We start from the raw sequence: 19,743 nt of genomic DNA on the forward strand, positions 1-19,743 counted from the left end.
TTATCTATAGAGTGAACCCTTTGGTGAAAAAATGGGGAATGGCCACATTTATGACTTCTTGATTATTTATTGGGTGGGAGAACTTCTGAATGTACAGTGAATTTGAATAAGTACTGTATGCAATTTTATATGAATATCTTCTATAGAGAAATTATTCTGCACTGGAAAGAGACTAGTTCCCTTTCCTTGAAGTGTGGTCCTGGATATCTATCACAACCTACCCAAATGCGAATATAAAATATAATTGATGGATAGACAGCCTTCTGTTGTTATACCTTGGCAACTGCTTGTGGCACAGATATTCTGTAGCACACATGGTCCTTGCCTTTGGGGTTTGCTTCAGTGGAGAAGATGGTTCTGTATATAAAGTACAGGTGGAGCCTATTTATGTGCATGAGTTCTGTTCCGTGACCTGGCGTGATTAAGAAAAAACATGTGCTAAATTCCATAGAGTTAAGCAAATACACTGCAGCCTGACATTTGGGTATGGAAGGAAACTAAGGCAGAGGTTCTCAATCTGCTCCCTCTCCCCTGCTCCTACTCAGCCCTCCCCATTGCCATCTGTCCCTGCTTCTTTCACAGGTGGGATGCTGAGCTTTTAAGAGTCCAGTCCTATGCATTTCCACTTGTAGCCAATGGGGCTTACTCCCAGGAAAGTGTGGAGAGGATTGTAGCCTGAGAGCCCAGTCCTATGCTTGCCTACTCAGAAGTAAGTCCCATTCTAGTCAATGGGGCTTACTTCCAGGAAAGTGTGGATCGGATTGTAGCCAAAATCTCATGCTTTGACTTGCCTGCTGGGCTGTTTTGTTTCCATAGGCTGGAGCACGAGAGCCTGCACCATCTCAGTCTGAAGGGGGGGATTGGGAAACACACCCTGGGGTTTTTAAAGCAATCCCCTCTGTTGCTACAGCACCTGCCTGTGAGAGTGAGTGAGCGAGCGAGCGAGCGCATGCTCCACCTTGCTGCAGTGCTCTGGCTGCAGAGGTTATCTGTCGTCGTCCCCTTCCCCTCTTCAGCCTCTGCTGGCTCAGGGGCTTCAGGAGTCTTACTGTTCCTTAGAAAGGGGAACCTCTTTCATGGCTCCAGGGCTATTTCCCTGCCTGGTCGAGGTGGAGCCTTTTTGCAGTGTTTTGGGCTGCCTTGAAACAGAGCAGGGCAAAGGTGTGTTGGACTCTCAGTTCTGATTCTGAGTTGAAACAAATCTGAAGATAAAAAATTCATGGATAAATAGGTTGCACTTGTATATCTTTTGTGTAAGTGAAGCTGCAATTTTTATTAAAATGAATGGTGATTCTTTTAGGCTGCAATCCCAGGTGTATATACTTATCTGGGAATAAATTCCTTTGTACTCAGTTCAGGTAGGGCTTACTTCTGAGTAAACATGTTTAGGATTCCGTTGCCTGTCATGCAAGAGCTCCATGTGTGCACAGGAGTGCATGAAAGACTCTGAAATGGAGGAAGAGTCTCAAAGTCTTACAAATAATTGACAGTGATTTCGAGCTGGACTTTGTCACATTGAAGTCTCACTGTTTGAGAGCTTGAAGCAATGATTAGAGAACAAAGCTACTTATATGCAGTGGTTTAGGGGTGGTTCCTGCTTGCTAATCCAGGTATACTGACAATAACTATCATCTTAGTTCTTCAAATCTTCATCCTTTCTAGATTAAATTCCTTATTTAGTGTATAAACCTTTATGGAGGAATGGGTGGAAACCATTCTTTGATTGCTCTTTAACTGCTTGCATTGTATTGGCAATAGTCTGGTTACATTCCTCTGGAGAGGCAGGTCATCCATGTTACGTGACTCTGAGCATGCACTTTGATTGCATATTTTGGCACATCCCCATAAATCTCTGAAGTTAGTAGAAATTAGAGAAACTACTGCATGTTTCGTGAACTGGCTTGGACAAGAGTGTGCTTGCAGATTACGTAACACAGAATGATTGACGTTAACACACCTTACTGCCTATCGTGCTTCAGATGAAGACTGCAGGTAAAGCCCTCAGCCTTGCTACCCACAAAAGTAGCTGTGGTTACTAAAAGTAGCACAAAATCCAACACAGTGGCAGGCTTCAATCCAGCAAAGCACTTTAATGTGTGTGTAACTTTTTAGAGTTACCATTTGCGAGATTGCATGTGTATGTGTACACTTAAGTGCTTTGCTGGGTTATTGCCCAGGTGAAGTGGAGCCAGAAACACAACTCAACTATGCCTCAGCACAGATGAAATCTTCAGTATCTGGTATGGTTTAATCACAGCTTGTGAACCAGGGAACCAGTTCATATAAATTACATGTTCTTTTTGCCTGGTGCCAGAAAGAGTCTAATATAATTGCTGTAATTATCTGTCACAATAACTTACTGATTAGATGACGACAATACATTTTCTTTATTTTAAAGATGAAACATTGCTTATTGTGTCATTATCTTTTTAGATATAAACACTTCTTGAGGTAGACCTACGTGAGCGATGGAGAATCTCTGGTAAATCGCTGACAGCACCATGAGTGCTGCTGTCATATGAGGGGAATGGAATGGGCAGGATCACTGGCAGAGTCTGGCATTATTGTACAGTGGTTGAGGGCCAATGGCCATCTTCCAATTCTGAGATAACTTCTTTGCCAATAACCTTTGTGCGGTAGTGGTGGACCAGCTCTTGACCAAGTTACTACACTGTTGCCTCCTCTTTCCCATTCACTGCAAACCTTAGGCGGACCCAGGTTAGTCTACTTGGGAGGGCAGTACCAGGGCTCCGTGAAATCTGGAACCTGCTTTGGGAATGTAAATAAAAGATCTCTTTCCACCATCAATGTTTTCCTTTTGCCCAGGATATTAGAGAACTGAAGTAAACCCAGCAGATGCCTTCAGTCATAGCCATATTTTTTCTCATTCCTGCTGCCCTATTTTCAAGCAACATGCAATTGCAAAGCATGAATGCTTAAGGAAGGATAAATCTCCTAGATAAACAAAACAAAAATCCTTGGTATACTAAACTGAGTTTTTTTTTCAGCCTAGTAGGAAGCACCTAAGTGTTGTCCACCAGAGGGCACTGTAAGAACTTTTCTGCAACACCACAGATACATAAATTATGATTGAAAGGATATGTTTGGGTGTCATGGATGGCTTTTTAAAGTGTAGTTTAGATGCATAGGATTTCAAGTACAGCAGCATAACAGTAAGCAAGTATTGTAGCTTTGATTAAAAGCTGGGGAAGACAGATTGCAGAGATTTTTAAAATTATGTTTGTAGTTTGAGATAAACAGAATGTGGTGCTTGAATTATACTCATTATCATGAAAATATGTCAGAGGTGATATGCAATGGCTACACTATAATAATGTCTGATGTACTAGTAATGTGTAAAGGGATGCTGAAGACCTAGGGATGCCAGGCAGAGAACTGCCTCTAGCAGCCTCTCAGCCATGAAGATAGATGCAACTGTGGCTTCTCTTCTTTCTCCCCTAGCTCCACCCTGAATGTATTCTCTGCTTGCCTACATATGGGGCTACAAATCCATGGTGCAGTGGTGAGGGACAGATGGTCTTTTTTTCAAAGTAACCATTGGTTGGCCTCATTATATTGAGACTCCTAATGTGGAGGCTTGCCTGGAGAGAGGAAAGCTACTGAGAAAGTAGCTAACTTTGAAAGATTTGTAACACGGGGGCGGAGCCAACACTTGGCAAAATAGCAACGAACCTCGGGGGTTCCCGGGGGAATTTGCTAAATAGATGTGTTTTTCATGTGCCTCAACAACTAAGGCACGCTTCGGTGCCAGGAAGACGGTATGAAGAGCTTAGAGCTCAATGGGGGAGTCTTTTGAAACAGGCAATTTCAAGGATTTTTCTCCGTTTGCTCTGTAAGCGGAATCACATCTATCCCGGTCGCCATATTGGAGATACGGAAAGCCAAGAGCTTCCCCTCCCACTGCCTAGATACAACAACATAATAGCGAAAAAGCTTTAAACTGTGAGTAAATTTGCTTATTAAAAGGCTTTAACAAGAACTGCAATCAGAGCATCAGAAGGAGGCAGAGGTAATTAAGATTATTTACGTTGGCCGGTAGCCACCCAGAGGGGAAATAAGCGAATTTGGATTTCCCCTACTGGAGTAACACAAGATTATTTTGATGGTATGCACCGAAGAGAAATAAATAAGAGGAAAAGAAATGACTAATATTCAGCGGCTCAAAAGGGGAAAAAAGGAAAACACTTTTACTTTCACTTTCCCAGCAACAGGATTGAAATCTATCCTGCTGTCCTGCTCATTTAAAGGCATACTAACCTACTTTGACTCTGTTCTGGATTATTGATATACTCTTTTTGGAAGAAGGCGGCCAAGATAAAGATTTGGATGACTCTTTAATGTTTTGACTGATTTGATATTGAGGATTTGGAATATTGACTTATATTTTTTGGATATAAAAATTAGAAAGTAGCCCTATAACAAGCGGCTGGACTTGATGCTGACAAAAATGGCATTTCAAAATCTAAAGGATGTTGGTAACAACCAGAACTTATTAAGGGATTTCTTGATGGATTTTAGAAGAGAAATGGAACAACAGGTCAGAAAATTATCTGAACAAATTAAGCAAACAAGCTCCTCTCTTATAAGCACGCAGGAGGGTGAAATTAAAGAAGTGGACTATTTTGAAATCAGACAGGAGACGGGAGAAGTAATTGTTCCTATAACAATTAAGAGTCTTAAGGAAGAAAAAAGAGGAAACGTGCAGGGAGCAAGCTGTCTCAAGAAGAAGAAGAATTTATGGATCAAAAACAGAATGAACAACAGAATGAAGAAGAAGAAAGAAAAACAGGGAGGAGCCAAGAAATTTGAGAGATTCAGGAAGAAAAAGGAAAAGAAATGGAAGAAACAATGGGAGGAATAAAAAGGAGCACTGATAAGACAGAGAACAAAGCAAGCATTAAGACAGAAAGTTAAAATGGTTGAACAAGTAAAAAAATATTTTTTCTATTCATATTAACTCAAAATAGATGTAAATGAAAATTTGAAATATTAATTTGGTGAAAATTAAGTGGTATTAAGATAAATAAGGGGTATTTTTTTAAAAAAAGAATTGTAGACAGAACAACGTAAGCATTAAGACAGAAAGTTAAAATGGTTGAATAATTAGAATTTTTTTTAACTATATTAAGTCAAAATAGATGTAATTGGAAATATAAATATTGTGAAAAGTAAGTGGTATTAAGATAAATAAGGGATATTTTTTGAAAAAGAATTGTAATTGGAGATATTTTTTTTAGATGTGATATTAGACACTAAGAATTAGATAAGAGATTTTATTTTGAATGTTAGTTTAGTGGTAAGAAGAGTTTATAAGTGAAATTTTGAAGCCTTTTTATGATTGGATAGATATGGAAAAAGATATGGAAAATGATATATAATATGTTATAAGAGACATTGAAGTGTATAATACCATGGTAATTGAAGGTATTCCTTTTAGATGCGATATTAGATATTAAGAATTAGATAACAAAGATTTTATTTTAGAGATTAGGTCAGTGGTAAGAAGTTTGTATAAGTAAAAATTTGAAGTCTTTTTATGATGAGTTAGATAAGGTTAGAAGAAAAATATTGATTGTTTAATTAAACTATTAATCAGCAGATTAATTAATATGATAATTTTTGTATTGATGAATAATTTCATTTGGATTAATGTATGTTGTAATCGATGGCCACTACCTTGTGTGTAACCTATGTAGTCCCAACCCTAAATCTATCCAATTTTCCTTACCTGTATCTGTAATAAATAAATAAAACATTATATTAAAAAAAAAAAGATTTGTAACACAAATATGCTTACCATTTACATGTAATTGTAAACTGTTCTGCTGCTGTTCATATAGTTGAGAAGGTTTAGCTATGGCTTTTCAAGGAAAACAAGCTCACAAAGCAGGTTATGTTGCAAAGGAGAAAAAAAATCATTTCTTGTCACAAAGATGTTCATCTCACACACAAAGCACACACATAGGCAATAGCAGCAAACAACCACTGGAAAAAATGCTATGCTGGATTGAATAGAAACAGTTGACCTTTCTTTGCTAAATGTTAGAGAGCTGCCACTTTGAAAAGGTGCTTTCTCTATCAGGGTTTAAAGCTTCATCAAAACATCTACCTAGTAGATAGTACTTGCCCCACTAACTGAGCAGAGAAGTACCTTTTAAAGCAGTGTCCTCTTATATTTAGTGTGGGCGAGCGACTCTCCCTTTTCACCCTAGCATGTGGTCTCTTCCAATGGCTGTTGCTGATATCTCTTCTGCACCTCTTTTTAGACTTTGGGGCAGACTTTAGTCCTTTGGGGCAGGGAACCATTTATTTTGCTATGTAATCTGCTTTGTGAACTACTTTTTGTTGAAAAGCAATAATAATAATGGTGGTGATTCATATAGAGAGCCTATAGCAGTAGTGAAGAGACCTTAATAAACGTCATTGCTTCTGTACTCTCCAATGATGCTGTGCTAACTGTAGGGATGGCAGATTCTTCTTTATACTTCCTATTGCGCTTTTGAAAAATATCCATGAGGGTCAAGGGAAAGCTTTGACAGTCGAGGATATTAGGAGGAATGTTGGACACTTTATCTGCTACTTGCCTGATATATTTATATTTTAATTGCTGTTTTCAGGCCACTGTGCTTATAACTATTGTGTTCATATATGTTTTATTATGAATGTTTTATTCTTGTTGTTAACCACCTTGAGCACCTGGCTTGTAGCCTGGGAAAAGGTGGTATAGAAATCTTATTAAATAAATATTATGTGTGTGTATTGGTAACAACTGGGTTAGAACTTCTCACCCTGATATGCTAGATTTGTCCTTGCAGTGATTTCATGTGGGGACACATATGCACACATCTCTCTGAACATGAAATTTGACATTGTATAATCCATGCAGTCAACTCAGAATTTTGTCACCTAATTCTTTGGCACATGCGGACTAGATTTTAGGGCCAAATCCTATCCCATTTTCCAGCACCAGTGCAGCCATGCCAGTGGGGCATGCGCTGCATCATGCAGTGAGGGTGCAATCACAGAGGCCTCCTTCAAGTAAAGGCACATTTGTTCCGTTTCCTCAAGGCTGCATTGCAGCTGCACCGGCTCTGGAAAGTTCGATAGAATTGGGCCCTTAGTTATCTCACTGTAAGAGATGACTTACACCTTTTACTGTGATTATTACAAAGTGGTATCACCTCTTTCTCATGACAGTTCATGTCATGAAAAGGAGCTCATTTTTAAGGTGCCACTTTGTCTTCCTGCTGTCACAAGCCAACATACCTGCTCTTAAGCAATTTGCACTGGTTTCTTCAGACATTCCTGTCTCACAGGTGTGCAAGCCCACACAACGTTTTACAAACGCACACATACTACCCATCGAACTTCCCTTCTCTACAGAGTGTCTTTGAGATTTGGCAGCAGTCAAAGCTGTAAAATAAAATGCAAGGGCAAAGAGACCAAGTCAGTGTCTGATACAGAACCATGCAAGTTTTTGTATCACAGACTTCTCCATTAGGCAAGAGAAAGAGGGAAATAGTCCTACATAGGGGAGTGTGTTAGTTTCAAATGCCCTGTGTGTTTTAGCCCCTTCTGATGCCAAAAGTTCAATACCAAAAGTTATTTTCACAAAATAAAAAAATCAAAAAATCACCAGTCTGTTTTAGCAGCCCCAGAATTTCAGTAATTCCTAAATTATAACTGCTATTATTCCTCTGATAATGTTTTTCAGGGTTTTCTAGTAAGTTCAAAACCTGAGAATGCGTGTGAACCTATAACCCCTCCACCTCTGAAGGACAACTCTTCCCATGAATTCATAGTATTAATCAGAAGACTTGATTGCAACTTCGATGTGAAGGTAGGTAATCTGTCATTTGTAAAGATTCTGAAAACTCAGGGCCACTGAGTTTAAATTCTGTTTAAATTTGTCCTTGGAAAGAAGAACCTATTAGGAATGAAATATGCAAATCTGTTATACGAACGTACATGTTCTTTTTGCATTATCTGCCCATTTCTACCATTTTAATCTTCAACTTGGATGTTGGTATCCGTGGGGAATCTGTTCCACGATCCCCCCATGGATACCGAAACCTATTAAATCCATCGGTTGTGGTCCAATAGGGCCTCTGAGCACGACCTAGCCTTGTTCCGATTATGTCCAGAGGCCATACTGAGGCCCACAGAGGCTGCGCGAACTTCCAGTTGCATCTGAGAAGTCCTTTTTGGGAACCTATGGTGGGTCAATACACAGGTAACAAACCCACAGATAAAGAGGACTCACTGTATTTTGTTGCAGTTAGTTTAGCTACTTAACTGACATACTGATGGATTTTTTCCCTTCTTATTATTCTATGTGAATATTCTTTAAGTATTTTTCCTAGATTATCACTTAATGTGAAAGAAGTATTGTAGGGTGCCTTTAAGCATATTGGAATTATCTGCCACAGTTTGTGCCATATTACTTGCATTAAGGTGGTCTGTACCACTTGGAAATTCAGTGCTGTAAAGGTTCTCTTTAATGCTTACTAATAATCACTTGCAGATACTTATCTTCAGGAGAAGCAGTCTTATCAATGCAGTGAACCTCTGTGACAGCATTCTGTAGAGAACAAGGAACACAATATTGAGGCAGGGAATTGGTGTATTAGTATCGAGCGCGCTACCATGGAAGCTTGGGGATATTTCAGAGGAGACAGATGTGGCAGATAAAAGTGTGTACAAGTGGTTCTCAAACTGGTGGGCTGTGACCCACCAGTTTGTGTAAAGGTTCCCCTGTCCCTTTAAGGGGCGGGGGAAGGGGAGAGGCAGGGAAGTGATCCCCAGGATCACTCCCGTATGGGGGGGCGAGGGAGTGCTTGTGACTTTATGAAAACGGTTGCAGCAGGCTGTAGGTGCTCCCTGAGTCACAAGCAACCCCCCTCGCCCCCCTTAGCGGTGTGATCCTGGGGATCACGTCGCTGCCTTCGTCCCTCCCCTTCATGAATTTACTGAGGGAATAAAGCTCCTTCAAATTTTGAGAACCACTGGTGTATACTGAAGTGCAATAGCCTATTCTACCATGCTTGTTATTGGAATGCCTTGGACATTCATTGTAATTATTTTTTGCCACTTATCTGCCGCTTGCAAACTGCCTCTCCAGCAGGGTTAGAGCTGCATGTGCAATCACAATACTGTGCTGCATTTAAGAGTGCAGCGTTATAATAGTTGCACATGTCACTCTCAGGCTCTGTTGTACCCTTAAAGAAGTTGCCCTCTCAGGGAACAGGAACACATGCATTCAGCTTCTGTCTTTCTAAGTAGAGCACACTTTGCTTTCAAACTTCATTTCCCTGTCATATTTATTTATCCCTTGCTTTACTTCCATTTGGGAAAATTAATTATAATATAAAAAGTCCCTTTTTAAATGAAGTCCAGATCATCTGCACTAAATCTGAAGCATATGGAAAGAAAGAACCTTCATATTTAATAAAAAAATTATCAAGAGATGTGCAGACCTCATAGAAGTAATTAAAGATTAATAAGCAAAACATTTTGACAATTTTTGTAGTCTATATACACACAACAACTGAGTTTGAGATATTGATGATTGCCAGTATTATCTATTGCACTTCAGTTTAAAAAATAAAGAAATAAAAAGGTATTTTGTGCAAACAGATGGTAGAACATTTTTGTGCTGCTTTTTGTTTTAATCATTTGCTTTCTACTCCTCTTGGGCCCAAATCCTAACCAGCTTTCCTGCAGTGACATAGCTGTGCCAATGGGGCATGTGCTTCATCCTGCAGTTGGATGGCACTCATGGAGGCCTCCTCAAGGTAAGGGAATGTTTGCTCCCTGACTCGGAGCTGCATTGCCCTTACCTCACTGCTGGAAAGTTGGTTAGGATTGGGCCCTTAAGCTCTTTATTCTTTTTTGCCCATGAGAAAACATAGGCACTTTCAGGGGGTGGAGATCATGCAAAAATTTTCTAAATGCATCCTTTGCTTCATGGGTTTATATGTTTCTTTGCAATGAGAGCCAAGAGTGAAATATTTGCTTGTTGGCTTTCTTCATAAAATTTTTCTACCAGCCCCCTTTATTGTACTTGCCTTAATTTGAAAGATTTGAAGATGAATGCACTGTGACTGTATTGAACAAAAAGTGTGTGTGTCTCGATTCAGCATGTGCTGCTGTAAGACTATTCATAAGTAATGTTTTATCTGTTAAGATTTCATCCGGTAAATAGTTCAGCAACCACCCTAATGCACATTTCAGTGTCGCCTCTGCCATTTGATGATTAACTTGAACCTCCTACCCCAATATAGTTGGCCTTTCGGCAGCTTCACCAGGCATGATAAAAATTTGCTTATTGAACAGTATGCTTCCAAAATCTGCATGTATTTACCTGATGTGTTTTGTAGTGTGAGGTTAAATATCACCTTTGTAGTAATAGCTGAAAGTGCACTTCTCTGGAACTTGTGCGAATCAAGAACTTAACACATGAATGGCCCTTGGTTTCTGTTTGGAATCTCAAGCTCCATACCCTTAGCCCAGAGGTTCCAAAACTGTGTGTTGCAATGCCCTGGGGTGTTCTAGGGTGTCGCAGGTCACCTGCTTGCCAGCAACCAAACTGCGACACTGCTCTTCAAAGACCAATTAAAGACTCAGCGTGGCTGGCCGAGCTTCTGCATGTGAAAATTTTCACACGCTGGGAAAGACCCTCCTGTCTGCCTCAAGCCTCTTACTGGCCTTTGAAGCATTGCATCAAGGTCTCCGAATCCAGTAACTGGTGACGACATAATCACCAGTCACTCCCAAAAGTCATACACTGCATTTGCAGCATGGGGGCTGTTGGAGGCCCCAGAAGCCTGGGAAGCAGTGTCTTAGCCAAAAGAGTTTAAATTCAATCTTTTCTGATATAATAATAATGATGATTTCATCATCATCATCATCATCAAGATATATTTTAGAGAGTAACAACTTCTATGTTCAACATTTTCTTCTCAAAAGAAGTTCATACGGTATTGCTCAAAGATCTAAAATGGGTTTTTAAAGTTTTAAACTCATAAAGTTCTAAGACTAGTTGGTTCTAAAATTGGGAGATTGATTCTATTAGATTGTCTCAAGGAATAATACATGTTAAAATCTCATTGAAAAATGGATTTATGTTCAGTCTGCTTATGTAAACCACCTTGAGTCCGTTGAGAAAGGTGGAACATAAATAAATGACTTAAAGATGCTGATACAAGAAAGGTCACAACTAGTGTGCATTTAGATTGACAAGTTGGCCTGGTACAAAATATTGCATTTCTTCAGTCAGTTGGTTCAAGCAGGCCAACTTCTGCCCCCTCATCCAGTCCTCCCCCCATCCAGTTGCCTGTCCAGTATTCTGATACAGTGGTGCCTCGCATAACGAATGCCCCGCGCACCGAAAAACTTGCATAACGAAAGAGTTTTTTGATTGAGTTTGGTAACTCGCATAACGAAAGTTTCTGGCCGTGCTTCGCATAACGAAAACTTTTTAGGTCCGTGCTTCGCATAACGAATTTTTTAAAAAATTAAAAATTTCGTGTATGCTTCAAATTTTAGAAATCCTCTGTACAGTATGTATGCCTTTAAAGAGCATGTAATAAACACTTTGTAAACCAAATTTGACTTCGTTTTGACCTTTTTTGCCCATAGGAACGCATTAATTAAATTTCAATGCATTCCTATGGGAAAACGCGATTCGCAAAACGAAAAATTCGCATAACAAAAGGATTCGCGGAACGGATTAATTTCGTTATGCGAGGCACCACTGTACTGTGTTCCCCCCCTCCCAACTGTCACCTCAACATTCTGTGGTTCCTGGGTGTCACTGAGCAATCCTAGTGTGCGTCAGGCTGTTTTTTGGGGTGGTTGGAGATAAGGGGAAATTATTTTTCCTTTAATTTACAAATTGATGTACTTCTAGGTACCTAAGAGTTACCCCATGTATGTAGAAATCACTACATTGTTTATGGGTGGTACTATTTTACGTGCTGCCCTATCGGCAGCTGTCTAAGTGAGCTAGTAGTATGTAGCTATTTTCTGATGAAACAAATTCTGCTGCCTGGATGAACTTGCGAAACCTAAAAAAATCTTTTCCCATTGTGAAAAATCATCTATGCTAGCATTTCTCCAGCCGTGGGTCATAGCCTACCAGTGGATTGCAGCTTGGTTTTTGGTGGGTGGTGAGCCCACGAAGGCCAGGAAAATGTGGAGTAAAATAGCAAATGGCCTGCTTCATTGGCTGTGGATCACCACAGTAAGAAGTCTTAGAATCCCTGATCTATTATTAACCATATTAAAGTGTACTTCAGATAATAGCTGCTAATGGTGAAAGATTGGCTTAACCTTTTTTTTTAAAAAAAAAAAGTATTCAAAAAATTGCTAGTTTTGGGGCAGTTCATTTTTCAGGTCCTTATTAAATTTCATGTTTTGCTCTATAAAGCTTTATAGAGCAGTACACAATATGCAGAAGTTCTTTCTAGAATAGAGCTCCTTACAGTTGATTTTTTTAAAAAAGGACTCTTCGATACCGCACAATTCTCATGGCCTTATTCTGTTTGCTTTGTCTGTGTCTCTCACAATAGTGTGCATCACTTAAGTCGCAGTGGTCGTCACATTTTCCTAGATGTGTCCATTTAGACTTTACTTTCTCATCATCTGATTACTCTTGCAATTATGGATGCAAAGCTGAATGTCACTGTACTCTAGGAAGAATCTAAATTGGAATACATGCTCTTTGTGTTCTGAATTGGTGCAGTAATCCATAAAGTTAAACTTGAATCAAACAAGGACTGATCCTAATTTAGGAAACATGTTTTAATGATGAGAGAGAACTATCTTCTAGAAAACCATATAATTTTTTTCAGCTGTGTGTTGCATTGTTCTCTTTGTCCATGTTGCAGAATGTCATGCTATTCATCAGTTAACATGGTTCTGCCTCCCACATGCTGTGTGTGCGCATTTTGAAAGTAAACTATTTTGAAGCTGAAACAATGCATTAGTACAAGTATCTGAAGAAGGAATAGTATACTGTGTAGTTTTGTTAGTACTAATTATTCTACCAGAGCAGGGCCACTGTCTTCTGTTGAAGTGTGGGCAGGAAAACAGAACAATATAATCAAATTGGAGCCTGAAATTGGGGTGGCAAAGCTGATTTACAGCCCAATCCTGAGCTGCCAGGCACCCATAGGAGCAGTGGCACCAAAATGGCAATCTCTGCATCCTGAATGTGTTGGGCAGCCTTCCTCCAACCCCACCTTCCCCCCACCCCGACTCACCTCTCTGCTACCTGGAGCTCGTTCCTTGCTCTGGGCAGCATGTGGTGGGCCTGTGACTGGTGCTAGCTCAGCAATGACCCGGTGCTGAATGTTGCAGGCATGCCTTATCGCACATTTGCAACACTCAGCACTGATGGAGGGCTGACTCTGAGGGTTCAGGATCGGGCCCTTAACAAGGTCTTTTTGCAAACCTTTCCAAATTGACTTGAAATTCTGCTAGTCTGTTTACTCTTCCAGCAGAATACCAGTCCTCTAGCCAAGTATTTTGGCACACCAGGGACATTGTAAGCCATCTTGTAGAATATGAACCCACATGATGGTAGTGACTCGCACACAATTTACTGATCTGCCTGCATGGCCACCAATCCATGACTTGTATGTGCAAGCTGGCTGGTGTTTAGCTGCAGAACTATTTTCAGTGCTGAGCTGAGTCTCAGAACATGTGGGATAACAACCTTTGAGCATGTGCAAAGTGTAGGTGCTAAAGGAAAAGGAGAGTGAGCCCCAGGAGTTAGGGGAATGGAAGAATGTCATAAGGAGGAGTCTGATCATGGTTTTACATCTCTGGTATCTTTTCCTGGCACTTCCTTGTGTGCATTGGTTACTTCACCCCTCGACATTGAAATATCTTCTCAGATATTTCAATACTGTATACTGTATGATGGACTACAGTACAGTCAGTAAAAATGAGTCCTAACTTTTCCTCAACTACAAGCGTTTGAGGCTTCAGGGCATGTGTGTGGCTGGGGTTGCACTTTTGAATGCACTGCCTACTAAAAACAAACCCCTAGCACATATTTTGGATCCAAAGAGCTGCTTAGGCACATCCAAGGGCCTGGAGTTGCCTAGTCACATGAAAACTTTGTCTCCTTCACTTTGAGTAACGGAGCCTCATGCCATTTCACAAACTGTTTTTCCAGCTCAAGCTTTTCTCAGTTTGTGATATGGCCCTTAAAATGGAAAAGTCAGATTCATTCCACTGTGTATGCCAGAGCAGTTCTTTGATCCAAGCCACCAATGGCTAGATTGAGCCCTTCTGCTTGTCATGCTAGTGTTCTATGTGAGACTGAGTTCTTTCACGTGGTGGAGTCTTGGCAAAAATTTGCACTGTTAATTCTAGTGAATGTATAAATTTGGTCCTATGCTGTATTGGTGTAGTAGGTCCAGTATTGGACTTAGACAGGAAGATCCTGGTTCAAATCCCTGCTCGGCCATGAAACTTTCTGGGTGTACTTGAGCCTGTCACTATCTCTCAGAATAACTTTCCTTACATGGTTGTTGTGAGGACAGAAGGAACCATAAGAACATAAGAACAGATGCACTGGATCAGACCATAGGCCCATCTAATTCAGCTTCCTGTATCTCACAGTGGCCCACCAAATGCCCTAGGGAGCACACCAGATAACAAGAGACCTGCATCCTGGTGCCCTCCCTTGCATCTGACATAACCCATTTCTAAAATCAGGAGGTTGCACATACACATCATGGCTTGTAACTCGTAATGGATTTTCCAGAAACTTGTCCAATTCCCTTTTAAAGGCACCTAGGCCAGATGCCGTCACCACATCCTGCGGCAAAGAGTTCCACAGACCAACCACATGCTGAGTAAAGAAATATTTTCTTTTGTCTATCCTAACTCTCCCAACACTCAATTTTAGTGGATGTCCCCTGGTTCTGGTGTTATGTGAGAGTGTAATTTTGTATGTCTCAATCATGTCCCCCCTCAGGCGTCTCTTTTCTAGGCTGAAGAGGCCAAAACGCCGTAGCCTTTCCTCATAAGGAAGGTGCCCCAGCCCCGTAATCATCTTAGTCGCTCTCTTTTGCACCTTTTCCATTTCCACTATGTCTTTTTTGGGATGTGGAGTCCAGAACTGGACACAATACTCCAGGTGTGGCCTTACCATCGATTTGTACAACGGCATTACAGTAGTAGCTGTTTTGTTCTCAATACCTTTCCTAATGATCCCAAGCATAGAATTGACCTTCTTCACTGCCGCTGCACATTGGGTCAACATTTTCATTGACCTGTCCACCAAGATCTCTCTCCTGAGCTGTCACAGACAGCTCAGAACCCATCAGCCTATATGTGAAGTTTTGATTTTTGTCCCTATGTGCATGACTTTACTCTTACTTACATTGAAATGCATCAGCCATTTTGCTGCCCATTCTGCCAGTTTGGAGAGATCCTTCTGGAGCTCCTCGCGATCACTTCTGGTCTTCACCACTCAGAAAAGTTTGGTATCTTCTGCCATCTCAGCCACCTCACTGCTCACCCCTGTCTCCAGGTCATTTATGAAGAGTTTGAAGAGCACCAGTCCCAGGACAGATCCTTGGGACACACCACGTTTCACCTCTTTCCATTGTGAAAATTGCCCATTGACACCCACTCTCTGTTTCCTGGTCTTCAAACAGTTCTCAGTCCAGGAGAGGACCTGCCCTCTAATTCCCTGACTGTGGAGTTTTTTCAGTAGCCTTTGGTGAGGGACAGTGTCGAACGCCTTCTGAAAGTTCAGATATATAATGTCCATGGGTTCTCCCGCATCCACATGCCTGTTGACCTTTTCAGAGAATTCTAAAAGGTTTGTGAGGCAAGACTTACCCTTACAGAAGCCATGCTGATTCTCCCTCAGCAAGTCTTGTTCGTCTATGTGTTTTGAGATTCTATCTTTGATGAGGCATTCCACCATCATACCCGGTATAGATGTTAGTCTGACTGGCCTATAGTTTCCTGGGTCCCCCATCCTTCCCTTTTTAAAAATCGGTGTGGCATTTGCTATCCTCCAATCTTCTGGCACCGTGGCCATTTTAAGGGACAAGTTGCATATTTTAGTCAAGAGATCAGCAGCTTCATTCTTCAGTTCCTTAATAACTCTAGGCTGGATGCCATCACGGCCCGGTGACTTATTGATCTTTAATTTATCAATTAGGTCTGATGTGTACACCACCTATCAATTAGGTCTGACCATGTACACCACCCTGAGCTTCTGTGAGGAAGGGAGGTCTAAAATTACCCCCAAATTAGCTGGAGCCTTTGTCCAGCAGTCTTCTCCTTGTACCACAGTCCACAAACACTGTTCTTGCTATCCATAAATGGGCTGAATAAAAACGCACATGTGTGCACATGCACGTTTTAAAACAGAACAATAGGCGATAAGAACATAAGAAGAGCCCCTCCGGATCAGGCCAAAGGACCATGTAGTTCAGCTTTCTGTATCTCATGGTGGTCCACCAAATGCCTCAGGGACCACACAAGATAGCAAGATACAACCTGCATGGTGCCCTTCCCTGCATCTGGCATTCTGAGATAGTCCACCTCTAAAAACAGGAGGTTGCACATATCCATAATGGCTTGTAACCTGTGATGGACATTTCCTCCAGAAATGTGTCCAGTCTCCTCTTAAAGGCATGAGGTGCCATCACCACATCCTGTGGAAAGGAATTCCATAGACTATATGCTGAGTAAAGAAATATTTTCTTTTGTCTGTCTTAACTCTCCCAAAACTCAATTTTAGTGGATGTGTCCCCTGGTTCTGGTGTTATGTGAGAGGAAAAAAGCATCTCTCTATCCATTCTATTTCCCCTGCATAATTTTGTATGTCTCAATCATGTTCCCCCTCAGGTGCCTCATTTTTAGACTGAAGAACCCCAAATGCTGTAGCCTTTCCTCTTAAAGGAGGTGCCCAGTCTCATTTTGGTTGCTCTCTTCTGCACTTTTTCCATTTCCACTATAACCTTTTTGAGATGTGGCGACCAGAACTGGACACAATACTCCAGGTCTGGCCTTGCCATCAATTTGTACAATGGTGCGTAGCTGTGCTACACTCTCTCCTTTTTGGCTGTGTTTGGCCAGTTCATGGCAAAGAAATCTTGTTTGGAAAATACTAAGAGCAGTAATTTTTGGTATAGTCCTCTTTGTAAACCATATACATAGTGCAAAGTGAGAGGCCTTTAATTTTATTTTGACACTAGTTTGTCTTAACAGTTTACTTCCCATTCTGATCCTCCTTTATGCAACCCCCACTCAATCTCTAAAAAAGACAGAGGTTTTTTGTGTATTTTTGGCTTTGTTTATGTGACGCCTGCATAGGATAGATTTTACCAAGACATTTCACAGCTGAATGCAGTAGTGAGAGAATTCAGCTATAACTCATTCATTTAATCTTTTTTGTCATCGCTGCAGTGAGAAAATGAGCCTTGGCAATGGGAAATGACAACTTTTCCATGCAGTATCCAGAACTATAACCTTCTGCAACTCCCAAACGGTTTGGATGCCTGTAGCAACAAGAGCTGTGGGAATGCAAGTGCCAGTTTTCTTTAGGGGAGATAATTGCTGTGACCTGGACTGGGTGGCAAAAAGTGCAGCTCAGTTAACCTACTGTAACAGAAGAGGCATCAGTGTGGGTCAGATTCTATCAACAGATTCAGTTGGACAGCACATGCCTAAAGGAACGCATTTGACTTCATAGCAGGCGGAGAGCTGGGTTATTTCTGTTTAAGAAATGCTTACTGAGCTCCAGGCATATTGTAAATTATCCAGTAATAGGAGACATAAGGCAGTTGGGGATGACACAGCACTTGGACTTGAACAAGGTCTACTGATGTTGACAGTTAAAAAAAAAAAAGACTGATTGCAGTCCTTGACTTTTGAATGAACAGTGTGCATGTTGGGAAGGCAACCCAGTTCTGTACAGTTTTTCTTTTAGATTTCTATTTTTCACAGAAAGTGTTGGCAACTGTTCAGAGAACAAACTGGGACTCTAATTAGATGAAGAAATAAGGGAACTGTGTTTTTATGGCACATGATGCTGACTCTAGTTTTTTTTGTTGCTGTTTGTTTTAAATAAAGAACTGAGTTAATGGATAGACAGATGTGAGACATCCAAATCCAAACAATTCTGTTTTACGTTGTATTATAAGGGATTAGTGAATTCACGGATGCGGGCCCCCTGTATGCCTTTCCGTTGGCTGTCCTACGATGGATAGGCAAAATCAAATATATGTGTAATACATATGATTAAATGAACCCACAGTGCAGTTCCATGGTCCACCAAGTTTGGTCACTGTGACACAACATTATACCAGTGCAGCATTCTTGTGATTCTGTTCTCCCTCAAAAATACAATAATTGCCTCTCTTTTTGTTTTGTAATACATGTAAATTGTGTTCCCTTGCTAGGGCTTGTCAGTATTAATGCTATGCCATGATTGGTTGGCTCAGTGTTTCCCAAGTGGGTCAGGACCCAATTTTTGGTGGGTCACGAAGCTGATAGCTGACAAAGAAAATGTATTGAGCCCCATGGAAACCAAAAGGAGCAGCATGTTTACTTGTGAGGAGATGAACATGCCTCAGTTCACTTTGAAGGGCAGACTGAAAAGAATACAGGGCCACAGGAATGGTCCTGATCCAATAACATAGAGCTCAACAAACGCTTTAGAAGTTAACCCCCCAGCATAGTAAAAAAGTTAAAAACAGAGTCTTGAGTGGCTGGTTAAGTGAAAATTTTTTTAGTCTCTTGAAGCTAGGTGGGTCCTGATGGAGTATTGTTTTAAATAATAGGTTCTGGTTGTAAAAAGTTTAGAACCACTGGACTAGTTGGTTAGTTTGAATAGAATCTTCCAGAGTAGATGTGGGCAGGGCTGATGCTTGGGGTGATCCATTGATTCCAGTGTGTATGGTGTTTAGTTATGATTACTGTTTTGTAGAAGTGGCAGAGGTGGGATGGGACTGACCTTCAAGGATTCCTCTGTGCTGGTCTTTCCTCTGATCCCCTCCTATCATGCTCTGCAATGGCACCCGTTTTTCTTCCTGACAGTAGTGGAACAATGCCAATGTTGTTGCAGTGCACCAGCCTTTATCGGCCGACATAACTTGATGATCTGTGCCAGCACAACTTTATTCTGCTAGCATAATAGGATACGGCTGCAATCCTGTCCCTGTCTAGCTAGTGTAGCTCAGGTTACAATTATGCACTTATTTCCCTTTATAGTTATTATTGCCTTCCAATAATAGCAACATCCTTCAGTGATGCATGCTAGTTTCTGTTTGGTTTGGAACTATATCTGTTTTGTCTTTAGGTTGTTCTGTTACACTCAGAACTCAAATATGCAATGAGTTAACATATTCACAGTGGAATTTTATTTTAGTAAATGGTATTTTATGTGTTACCTTCACCATTAATGCTCCCCCCCCCCCAATGAGAGATGGTTCTATGTATAAAGCTATACTTGCAGCTTAGAGACAAGCATCATCTAACCAACATTTCCTGCCATGTATGGTATGGAATCCTGGACAGGGCTTTTGCTTTGGAAGGCAGTTGCACTATAATGCTTCCAATGGAAGTGTAGGAGAACTTTCTTAAAACAACAAAATGAATATAGTATTCTTTCTTCTGAAAGGCAGAACTGCATAGAATTGCATAGCATACCATTCCTAGCATAGCAAATCTAGTCACTATTGT

General features: G+C 40.8%; 1 protein-coding gene across 4 annotated transcripts in view; it reads left to right on the forward strand.

Annotated features, from left to right (window-relative positions):
• RNF13 (ring finger protein 13) overlaps nt 1-19,743 on the forward strand; it is an 81,686-nt gene that overhangs the window by 30,206 nt on the left and 31,737 nt on the right. For all 4 annotated transcript variants that reach the window (XM_066621764.1, XM_066621761.1, XM_066621760.1 and 1 more), the window contains one exon: nt 7,736-7,861. Coding sequence is in view for 3 of the 4 variants with exons in the window: in XM_066621761.1 (XP_066477858.1) it covers nt 7,736-7,861 (126 nt within the window). In the remaining variant the exon portion in view is untranslated. The remainder of the gene's footprint in view (nt 1-7,735; nt 7,862-19,743) is intronic.

This window comes from Tiliqua scincoides, chromosome 3 (assembly GCF_035046505.1).
Source record: "Tiliqua scincoides isolate rTilSci1 chromosome 3, rTilSci1.hap2, whole genome shotgun sequence".
NCBI lineage: Eukaryota > Metazoa > Chordata > Lepidosauria > Squamata > Scincidae > Tiliqua > Tiliqua scincoides.